General features: G+C 43.3%; 1 protein-coding gene across 2 annotated transcripts in view; it reads left to right on the forward strand.

Annotated features, from left to right (window-relative positions):
- LOC118340076 (nck-associated protein 5-like) overlaps positions 1 to 12,090 on the forward strand; it is a 129,638-nt gene that overhangs the window by 53,258 nt on the left and 64,290 nt on the right. Inside the window, exon 1 of one of the 2 annotated variants that reach the window (XM_035677935.1) lies at positions 172 to 581. The exons of the other annotated variant lie outside the window; for it this stretch is intronic. Coding sequence (XP_035533828.1) covers positions 553 to 581 — 29 coding nt within the window. The 5' untranslated portion in view covers positions 172 to 552. Of the gene's footprint in view, positions 1 to 171; positions 582 to 12,090 lie in introns of those variants that run through there. 2 annotated transcript variants of the gene reach the window in all.

Here is a 12,090-nt window from a genome sequence, read left to right on the forward strand (position 1 = left end):
GACACAGAACTAGAGAGAGAGAGAGAGAGAGAGACACAGTGACGGAGAAAGAGATAGAAGCAGAGACAGACTGAGGAGCGAAATATTCTGAGGAAAGATAAAGCCTGGAGGCGGGGTGGGCGGGGGGAGGCACACAGGCGCTGTGTGTGTGAAGAGGAGCCTCTGAGCGTGTGTGTTAGTGAGAGAAGCAAAGCGCAAAGGGAGAGCGTATGTAGCGTGAAGGAAGAGTGGAGGAGAGGGAAGCAGTGTTGGGAGAGTCAACGCATGTTGCCAGATTGAGAGAGACAGGGAGGGTAGAGGATAGAAGCAACGAGGAGAAGAGAAGGAAAGAGAAGCAAGGATTTTCAGTGCTTGAGGGAGCACAGAGAAGAGGAGAGAGAGAAGGGGAGGAGAGGCAGTTTGGTCTCAGTCAAGTAGAGAGGCAGGCAGGGAGCAGTGTAGAGCCGGCAGTGCTGCATTGTGGATGTAAACTTTATCGTTTGCGGGATCAGTGGGTAGCAGCTGCAGAGCAGGAGGAGAGCGTGCTGGTGGATTACCATGTGTGTCCTCTGAATGTACCAGGATGCTGCATCTATTCCAGGGTAAGATGCGATGAGAGATGACAAAATTACATTGTTTCTTCTGCAACTACAAGGTTTTACTGTCTTGTTCAGTGATATACATTGTAATTTTGGGGGGATTCTTATGTATACTTAGGTAGGTATACTCTCTTGTGAGAAGAATACATGCACGCTCAGCTGTTTCAAGAAGGCTTCATGAATTTTTCCCCCTGGCTGCACCCCCTACAGTCATCTTTACTTTGTCCTGAGCTGCAATTTTCCTAATAGTCCCCAGAGGAGGGAACATATTTCATATAGCAGCACTGTATACATGTGCAGGGGATGATGTGTGATTTGCACTGAGCCCGATTAGCCAGTTGCAGAAGGAAATCGCGTGTCTTGTTGCTAGTGGCAACAGCATGGGGCCGGGGCGCTGTGTAAACCACTTTGGTTCTTATTGATAACATAAGGAAACGGATACCCGTCGTTTAAGCAGAGGTAAAACAATCGAGCATTGCAGGGGATTTGCGTGTGCAGGAATGCATGTTTTTCTTCCCACTGCTCCCTTTCTTTCTTTATACTCTCTCTCAGGCAGATTAAGATTTTCAACCCGGCCCACTAATCCCACACTGAAATGACTGGTTTTGAACTGGGTGTGGATACAGCTAAATGGGGGAGAATATGGATTATGGCGATAGAGCCTCTCTGTTATGATCAGCTTCTCCACAGCTCGTTATTAATGTGGCGTGAGGTGCTGCAGTAGTAGTGTCCATATGTCAAAGTCAGTGCAGGTCAGAGGTCTTTCCTCATACTCAGCCATATTTACAAAACACACTCAGGATGCCAAATGTGGGATTCCGGACAGTGGCTTTATATTTTTAGCTGGATTTGTTATCTCTAAAAACAGAAATGTAAGGGATCATGAAAATGAGAGCATGGGAGAGTATGGGAAGTATCATCACTCTCTTTCTGGTTTTGTCCAAGTGCCAGAGAGAAATGCCATTCTCTGGCTTTCTTTAAGTTTCAGTTATTTTGCCCTGGGAACTGGTGATTCCCAACAAGAGAGCAAAAAATAGCATCTGCCATGTAGTGGATGCTTTATAACTGGAAACACCAAGGGATGTTGGCAGTCTTAGCGAGGGACAAGAAGCAACAATAGTTCAATAAGAGAGTAAGCAAAAGTACTGTTTTCTAGTACTACTTTATAAATCTAACATTTCCTTATAGAGAAAGTTGAAATTGGACTGATCTTTAAGCCAAAAGGCTTTACAGTAGTACGACTGGAAGTCAAACTCCCAATTTTGCCATTGTAAGTTGCACAAATCATGAGATACTCACGCATATTAAAAACAGTGGCCTTACACACCCAAGTGTCATCAGCAGCTAGCATGTGAGCTATCATCCCTTGAGAACTAGTGTTTTGGTCAGTGACATCTATGACCTGAGGGAAATTCCACTCTGCTATGCACTAAATGTACTATTTGCATGTTTGTGATCTATTGTATAGCTGACCAAACCAGGAAAACTGTCAAATGTTTATTTAATTTTAATATTTTTGGATTGTATGTACAATAGCAATCGCCATTACTATACTTACAGTAGGCTAAAGTTTGACCATTTGGTCCAGTTTCTATTCAGACAGTGTCCATTTAAAGCTTTTATTGGGAGCAGAGCAGCAGTCGGTGATATCATCCCACCACCAGGGCAGATGTGTTGCTGCACTGGGCAGTTTGAGCCTGCTGCCCTCTGAAACCTACCTGGGGATTACTGGATAAGAGGATTGCCAAGTGGAGGGATTTGATTTTATAGAATTAAAACTGTAATTCTCTCCATCCCAACCACACTGCAGTGCAACCATTTCTCCACATTATTATTTTCCCCCTGTTCTTGTTTTACCAACTCGTTACAGCACTACATCGTGTGTCCTACATTCGAGCAGTTTTGATTTAAAAGTCACGAGACAAGCACATTCGCCGTATGTTAGAGTGGAAGGGCAGACGTTGGCTGAAGTCTCACATGGCCTACATGGTATTGTGAGCTGTGTGATGCCAAATTGTCTCCAAAGAGATGAATGTGAGAAGTTCATCAGTTGCAACAGGAAGTGTGTCCTGGGACATTTTGGATGGTTGCTGTGCCAGTTGGCATTACTAGAGTGATAATTGCTATTACCAGTCAACAAAATTAAGGCTACTCTAGCAGATCATACTGACATGTGCGCTTTTGTATTCCCTTTAACCCCTCCAACTCTTGTCCCGTCACTTTGCCTCTCACTCCTCTATATCCGATTTTCCCAACTTTTCCTCCTCCCCTTTCGTCTCCTCCCTGTATGTGGCGCTCTGTATTCAGTGACCCTCAGCTAGCATATTGGGTTCAGGTCAAACTGAATTACTGAGGAATGTTCCCCTGTTCAATGGCCGGCACAGTGGGCCTCAGCATGGGAGCACTTCCCCTTCATTGACAGCCAGGGGACTTTCATTTTGAAGGAGGGGGGCAGCTCCTTCCAGACAACTTTCCCATGTAATTCCCACTGTCTTTGCAGTGTTCATTGGTACTGTGGATCCGTGAGCCAATGCAGCCGGTTTAATGATGTGTATGTGTGAGGCACATCTCAGGATCTCGCCAGTGCTTCTGTGACTGCAGGCCATCCAGCTCAATTAAGGGTGCTTTGAATGCATTCCTCCCCTTAGCCTGCTCTACATTTATCTTCCCCCACGAACAGCACGTGGGAACTCTAAAACAGCCCTGCAGAGCTCTTTTGGGCTGGTATGAACCTGTTTTTTGCGAATACATCATCTGAAAATAGATCATCTGAAAAAAAATTACCCAATGAACGATTTTGATGTTTTGCCATACTGTACATTTTTGATTCAAAGAGCCAGAAAACATTGCATTCCCACTGAAGTCTCATACTTTGTGTTTCATTGAAGGTTAGCAAGTTGGAAATCCAGAAAAAAATGTGACTATCAGATGTCTTTTCTGTGTGTCTCCTGTTGGCTTAACTTAGAGTAGTCACTCAGAAAAAACATAAAGTTTAATGGTCCGACACAATTTATAACCAATAAAAGGCTTTTATTTGCTAGCTATCAATGGCTTATTGCATGCACTGACTGTTTTGCCTGGAGACAAAACTTTGCCCAGACACCCTCGCTGACTGTTAAGTGATGTCATTAGAGATGGAGCATTTTTGTGGTTTCTAAATGGATGAACTCGCTCCATGTTCACCAAGGTGCGAAGACTTGTGATCTGCTTTTGCTTTTACTGCTTTTAAACGGCCTGTTTTCCAGTCAGACCTGGCTTAAAATATAAATTCTCTTTTTATAATGGCAGTTTCATCTTGGCTTGCAAAGATTAAACTTTTTTTTCAAAAAAGCTTTTGTTTATATTCCCCATATTCATGCCTAAAAATCCAAAGTGTTTCAAGAAATCCCCAAATTGGATTTGTTTTTTTGGGTCATAGTCCTGCATGCCAACAGTTTACAAGATAATATGGTGTTGTACTTGTTTACTATACACCTCCTTCCTGCTGACATACTTTCAGTCGAATGCATGTCACAAGTTTTTTACATCAAAGCAGTCAAAACCTACTTTGTGAGCATTCCCTCTTGTTTCATATTTCTTTACTTGTCACGGTGATGGTTTCAACGAAGCAAGCCGTTTATGAGGTTGGAAAAGGGGTCAGTGTCGTATTTGAGGTTGTGCTAGGCGGGGAATGTCAACAAACTTCAGCTCCCCGCTATCTTGGCTGTAAATCATTGGATAATAGTGGGAGAAACATGCAGGACCTCGTCCAGTGGCTGGAGGTGTTGGCACAGCTGGAAAGGAAATGGATGGAGGCTGCTGGAGAAGCTCACCTTCATGCAGTAAAACTCTTTTTCAAACACCTCTCTTGTTCTATTTAAGTTCTTTTAGCCATTTGGTGAAACTCTTTACTAAGGGTGAATTACAATGGGACTTCTGCAGCAGCTGCCCAGCAACTTGTGCTCACAAACACACATGTACCCAGGGGTGGGTAGAAGTAGAGATGGCAGACCCGTGGTTCGAGTGCTTCTATTTACCCTACCTTTGTTTCTATTGTATGTGAACCGGCCATTTGTCTGCCTCTGTAAAGGGCTGCTGTTTGCCCGCCTCTCTGAAAACTATGTGTTGACAGCCGGTGTAAAACACCCTACAGCCTTTGCACAGTGTCCATGAGTCAGCAGAACCTTCTAGTATTATGGTACAGTAGTAAATGTGAGTCCCTGTTCCCCAATTATTTCAACTCAGGCCATTCAGGGTGTGAAATACAGAACAATGGATGAAACATGTGACTTACCTACTTACCCACGTCCCTTTTTACTGAACATGTGAAGGAGGGTACATGAGTGTTGATTTTATTGAACTACCATATATTGAGCTTTACAATACCATACATCGTTTGTATCTTATTGTCAATTATCATGACCTTAATATAGGATTCAGACAATACAAATATTTGAAGGTTGATTTGAATAAACAGTAGTAGCAGTAGCAACATTGTGTGCCTACTTATACAGTAACTGCTTCATATAACAAAAATTCAAGGCAGGATGAAGAAGCCTCTAAAATGGGCTGCAGGAGAAATTAAGAGCTTTAAAAACAGATTGGGTGGAAACTTAACAAGGTTGTGTTGCCACTTAGACCAAACGAACATGCGCGCGTGTTGTGCGGTTTCTTTTTTACATGGATGGATTTTGGGTATAACGTTGACATGTTCACTTCAGTTCCAGTCTTGTGTTTTTCAACCCACCCCCAGGAAGTTGAATCAACCAGTCAGCTCGTTTGACTCGGAGTGGCACGACATAGTTGATATTTGAGAGGTGTGTGTATCAGATGACCATAGAGGCATCAGCATGATTAATATGGAATTGGTCGGACGACACGTCAATGTTTACGTGTATTTTGGCAGAAGTGTAATTCCATAATCAGAAAAAACGCTTCGTTTATCCTGTCTGACTGCACCTCACAAAATACAGGTAAACTCCTTCAGTAAATCATGAGGTAATTGTAGTCCAGTGTGAAGGGTGCTTCACTTAAACTCAATTATGTGTCAGAGTATGTGATTCAAGAGAGACAACCATCACTGGAAAAACTTAAACACACATACAGGATTATTACCTGTTGGAATGTGAGCGTGTGGCTGGGAATGCCATTTGATAAGCTCAATTTCAAAACCAAGATCTGTTTGAAAGTTTTTTTTACCTCTATTATGGGAGATGATATTTGCCCTATCTCTTTTTCTATCTTGCTCTGTATCAACATATCTTCCTTCTTCTTCATCATATCTGTGGTTGTTCAGGTCCAGCAACAGTGCATGTTTTCAGTTAAGAGTCATCTCTCTTTTATGATTTGCGTATAAAAGATTCAAAATTGTGCGTGAGTGTGTATGCATTTCTCTGCATCTCCTTGCCAGTGTGTTTGTACATGTGTGTTCATGCGTGTGTTTATGAGTTGCCCCCTGTGTGTATGCGTCTAGCTCCATCTTCATTCTTCATGAGCCGTGCTGGCGAGTAAACCCTCACAGCAGACATGCAGGCGGGTGCTGCGGACATTTTTAAAGCACATCTGCTCATCCGCAATGTTTCGTTTCGTCTGGACAGGAATGCGTCTGTGGCTAGGAAACAATTGAGGTCAGGCCCTGCTCGCAGAATAAGAAAACATTTACGGAGACAGACAGTCAGGCAGGGGTAATCCACGCTTGGCGAGAGCATTCCTCAGCGCTCTGGAGGAGTCTCGGAGGATTCCTCATGTCTGATTTTTGCTGCTTCAGAAGTTTGGAAATGCAGTGCCCGCTTTTGATCTGATCTTGGCCTATAAAATGATGTATTTAAATCATCAGATGATTCCCCTAAGTTGTTTACATGTGCAAAGACAAGTCTTTTCCACACAGTCTTGTGATTGCATAGATCAATTATGCTTTCTGAGATAATGTCAGTCCCTCCTGTCAAAGAACTGCATTAAGGTCGCCTGTTGCTATTCAGTTGCAGCAGTGTAACTAAGATATCCAGAGCTGATACTCTAGTAAAGCGCTGAGGGCTTGATAGTTACCACAGAGGGAAAGCATAAACAACGCAGAGCATTCAACATGCTGTTGACTTTGGATAAATATTGCTAATCATGATCATCTCAACTCGTTTGACTGAATTACTCATGCACGTGTCCAAATACAGTCCAATACTCAACTTCATACATTTAAAGGGGAGAATGAATAAGGGTAAAGTTATGTCAGGGTGTTTAGATGACCCACATTGAATTGTAGAGTCACAGCAGAAAATAATTTGTTACAACTATACTCACTTTGACATTTTCACAGTAAAGATGATGATGCATGTACTGTAAATGGGATCCGACATACATTTTGTGTCTCCATAGTCAACTAGAAAAACAACATTTCCAAGAACAGAATGTGTTGAATTTTCTTCAAAGCATACGGAAAAAAAACATGTTGTTTTGAAATGTCCATTCTCATGCAGTAAAGACATTTCAAGGCCACAAGGCAGCATGAAAAGGCGTGGGTTCTTTGTGTGCTGGCAGTAGGACCTCATCACATTTCGCCTCGTCAATAATTGATGGTCTGCCGTGGTGAGGTAAGGCTCATTGTGCCTGGCTGGCTGGGTGGCTGGGGTGTGTGGGGTGCTGACATGTGGCTCCTGTTTTTTCCGCTGCCCTCCGGTGCAGACGGGGTCCATGGCTGGAGACAGGGGGTCAGGAACCAGCTGTGGGGTGAGGCAGTGAGAACAGGGGCAGGTCAGGCCGCCGTTTGGCATCCATGATGGCGCTTCCTGGTGATTGATTGGACCTGCCTAATGCATTGGGACCAATTGAACGGTCACAGATGTGCGAACCCCACCCCTCACCGATTGAGATGAAAGTGTTTACATTGAGGGCTGGAGCTGATTTTGATGTAATCTCGGTATTTGGTGTTGTGGCAGAAAGGCAGAAAGGCAGAAAGGCTCATTTGAACTGAAAGGAAACATCAGTTTGATGATGTTGCATGTGCTGTTAATACAGATAAAAATTGAGGCGGAAACCATGTGGGAATTGCCCACATATTAGCAAAACTGGAGCTCTGCCAGGTGTACGAAGGCTCAGTTTTTCATATAAATTTGGACATTGTTAGAGACTCAAGTTGACATTGCCATTTTTCATCCCATCGTGACTTCCTGGCAGTTGTAACTCTTTTCACTGTGAGGCTGCATTGGATGTTATAACTTATCAAATGCCTCGGTAAGCTCATTGTCCTGCACTGGGGGCTGGGGTGAAATGTTTGGATCGGTGCAGAAGGTTACATAACACAAGCCGTAGGAGGATTAAGGATGGGAATGACCGGTCCGGAGATGGAGCCAAAATGTAGTCAGAGTCCAAACAGGATGCCCTATCTGTGCCACTGGGATTGCGTGCATATCAGGGCTCTTAACCCAGCAGGAGTGCAGACGCTAATACATAAATGCATGGCAGCTCTGCTCTCATCCAAACATTTATGCATCCCTCCCGGCCACTCTGTGTACATTTGTGGTTCAGAACGATTGAAATGTTTAGCCTGCTGTAAGCCTCGATGACAATATTGGGAAGATGGTTTATATTTATGCATCTTTTATACATCCTGATGCGTGCATTTATGTGACAGTATGAGTAACTGCTGCAGCATTATGTGGTGTTTAATCTGTTAACATCTTTCTATATAAAGGAGAGATTAACCACTGTTGATAATAGGATGGTGTACACCACTGCAAGGGAAATAGGAAACCAAAATGCAACAGACAGCACTTTTTTTCTCTTTCATTAACAGCAAACAATGTACAATGGATTAAACCACCTGTATGGAGGAGCCTTGATAACAGTGATGAAAACAAACTAAAACGCCTGCCTCCCACAATGCAGTTCAAAGCACATGGGTCCGACATGCCAGCTCAGGTTGGCAAACGCTCTCGCCGTGATTGATCCTCCCGCAGCCCTGACAGATCGTGTCTTTGCATGCCGCCGCGACCGCAACAACGCTCTGAAGCAAACAGTCGGCGCGTTGTCTCAACGTGAGCTGGAGGAAAAAACGTGAGAGGGGTTTACATAGTGTCTGTGTGTCTGTGCGGNNGGGGGGGGGGGGGGAAGCGCAGAGGAAACATGGTTGATCTGCTGTGAAAGCAACCAGGCTGGTGTCAGGATCACTCTGTGCTGTACTGCCTTGTCTTAGCTCAAAGTGAGAGCTGTAGAGCAAGCTGAAAAGAAGGGAAATTATTTTTGAGGTGTGCAAAGTGTGTGGGTGGACAGCAGATGGTGTCAACTTCAGAATATGTGAAGACTTGTGTGTGTATGCAAGCAGGGGTACAAACTTACTGTATGTATAGCGCTGCAGAACAAACCTTACCTTGTATCTCCAAAGTGTCAAATATGTCTAAAGTTGCCTGACAGGAGCAATGTGTATGTTTGCTGAAGATGTCCTTATGACCACAGTTTCCGTCTGCCTCTTGCCACATTAAATTTTGATAAATAGAAACAACGACATTGAAGAATGTGTGCGCGTAAGAGAAGGGGGGATTGTTGCATTCGAGGTTGAGGTTGTCAGCTGGTTTGGCCTGCTCCACTGAAGCTCGGCGGGATTTCCCCCCACCGGTAAGGCCTCTGGTGCTGTCAGGTGATTCCAGGTCACTGGGAACTGCTGGAGGTCCACGTCGACACTACTCATGATTGGCTGCTGGAATTTACTCAGCCCGAGCTTTATATTGGGTCTCTAAGAAGAAGAAAAAGAGGAGGAGCAATGTATACATGGTCAACTGTCAGCTTGTGCTTTCATCACATGCTCGGATGTACAGGATAAAGGCATGGCCTCAAGCCTGAAATAACTCCCATTTAGTCACAGTCAAGTGTGAAATATATACAGTGTGCACATTGATAGAGCAAGAAGATACATTGCTAGTATACATCATTTTCCAGCCACTGTGGAAGCATTACTTCCTTTTTGTCATTTAAGTCAGCAGCATCCTTTTAAATTCTGGTTAGTTACTAATCTTTGTAGTTCTGGACATAATTTCTATCAGTCGTGATAACATTCTACTTATCAAGTGAATCTAAAAGATCTAAAAATGTGACACGATTGCAAAAAATTAGTCCGAAATGGCAAAAAACACAAGCAGTCAAATGATCGGACAGGTTGTTGAAGAGAAAATGACCAATGGTTTACCCCTACTGTACTTGCCATAGTTGTGCACACACTTTTCCTTTCCAATGAAGGATTATTACAGACATTAAGGGTGTGCTTACTTACTATAAAGTTTATATAATGTGGAAAAAACTGTTAAGCTAAGCTGTTGGCTGATGGTCTGACCGCTCGTGTTTCTCGCCCAGTAAGACTTCGTTCTAGTGATGTCGTGTTCCCAGATTTCTCTAATTACTTTGATGAGTGCAGTGTTTTCATAACCATTAGAAACAAAGGCCATAACTGCAAAAATAAGCCCAGAGTTGTAATAAACTAGAATGATCCTTTAAGATGAAGCATTCAACGACAGGAAACTGGGTTCCTGTGTTCTGACCTTTTTGGTGGAACATGAAAACTTTTTTCCAAACAACATTATAATATGGTTCTTTGCATATCCAAACACAGCCTTCTACAAGAGAGATAAACTTGAGATAAACTTCTTGACACAACAGCCTTCGGGTTTGACCATTGCTCAGTCTGACTATTTTGATTGGCCAGTTTGCACAGCTGGTAAAAGTTTACGAAGTGAGCGACTGGCAAAACATCTTGAGTCGTTTCGGACTGAAATGCAAGTGACAAACTCGGAGCAGAATATGTCGCTCTAAACAGCTAATACAGAATATAGCGGATTACAGATGTCATGTGATACAAATGTCACATAATCGCGCCAAATGTTGGCGGCAAGCGTTTTTCACCTGATTACTGTTTTGACTACTGCTTGTGCCAGTTACTATAATTATGTTTAACACAGAATGTCAAATTGCTCTATATTTGGCGATGATTTTCTCCGGGCGCAGTTGGCTCATGCTCCGTTGCTCCTGGAACATGCCTGTGCATAAGTGGACTGAAACTTAACCCCTTACAGGGCTGACGCTCAGCCATAACACAGACTGGAGGAATGCCAGGCCAGTCCTGTTTAACATAACAATATCTGCGATGAGAAGTCCCAGAGACATTTCTTTTTCCCCTCTTCCCTGTTTTTTCTGGAGGTATCGTAATGGTTTAAAGCATACAGTATTTTGTATAGGAAGAGACAAATTGTATAACTGGAACATGAGTGTATTAGTCAGTCTCAGGTGTGCAGCATGCAGTCACACACTTTCACACTCACATTATGAGAGGTCACACACACATAATAACACCTTCACTTTAACAAATTAATGTCCCCACACCCAAATTTATGAATGCACAAACACACAAACTTTTCATATGAGCCTAAACACGCTCATGCAAACACTCACACACTTATACACACCCAAACACACCCCCTTGTTGTCTCACAGCCTCGGCACTTTGCTTGACTTCCTTCTGGATTTGTCACCGCCGCATGTTTCACAATCGGTGTGCCAGGCTCAGCTTTGCCTAATTCAGTCTGGTCCCATTAGAGGCGACGGTGGGAATGTCTTCCACCGGCAGCAGCGTTACCTCGTAGTTTAGCACGCTCTTTTCAGTCCAGACGGCCGATTCATTCGTCAACCAAACATCCCCCAGCTGTCTCTTAATCACCAGGGGTTTTTCCCGACAGGTAAGCCTCTTAGAAACAATGATGTCTTGTCAGAGGCGACAAGGAGACGTTAGTCAGGAGTTATTTTGGGGAGTTTGGGGAGGTTGGCAAGAGGGTTGGGTGTCTGCTCCACTGAAGAAATGTGCAGGTGATTGTGATTACTTGTGGCTGTCTGCTGTATACACTTCTTTATTAGGTCCCATGGTCCCATATTAGGTGGCTGGGAGTGTGTGTGATGTATTCTTGAGAACACAGAAAGTCAAGAACAATAGTTTGATGAAAACTTCAAAGTTACACCTCAGATTTCCTCTTATAAAAAATAGATTTTATTCTGGAGCATGCATGTCTCCTTTTTATGTTTTAACCCCTTCTGTTTAATTATTTTCACACGCTTTCTTTCTTCTCAATTTTGTTGTTTTTTAACTGTGTTTTGAAATAGATTTGTATTAGCACCTGGCTATGTAGGATGATAATTGGAGGTGTCAATACACCATGTTAACTTGTGTAATACAACATTTAGAGCACTGTATTTACATCTTTATGAATGCTAACCCAGTATTTGACATTAGAATGAATGATTTTTGGTCTCGAACCAGCAGATTGTGAAGGTTCATACAATGCCAGGGGAGGTGTGTTCCTTTGGGTAAAAACACTCGCAGACTGACAAGCTTTCAACAAACAGCGCATACGTCTCATCTGCTGGAGCTGTGTTTCAGTTGTGATACCTCAGGAGAGGCCATAAAATAGGGCTCTTTATTATCCGTGCTAGTGTGCCAAGATTTATCCCATTAAAGTCTGGAATGCCCTCACGTGGGAAACGGATTGGACGCGCACAGTCAATT

The sequence above is a fragment of the Morone saxatilis genome, unplaced genomic scaffold (genome assembly GCF_004916995.1).
Source record: "Morone saxatilis isolate NCDOM2014 unplaced genomic scaffold, NCSU_SB_2.0 Contig6, whole genome shotgun sequence".
Taxonomy (NCBI): domain Eukaryota; kingdom Metazoa; phylum Chordata; class Actinopteri; family Moronidae; genus Morone; species Morone saxatilis.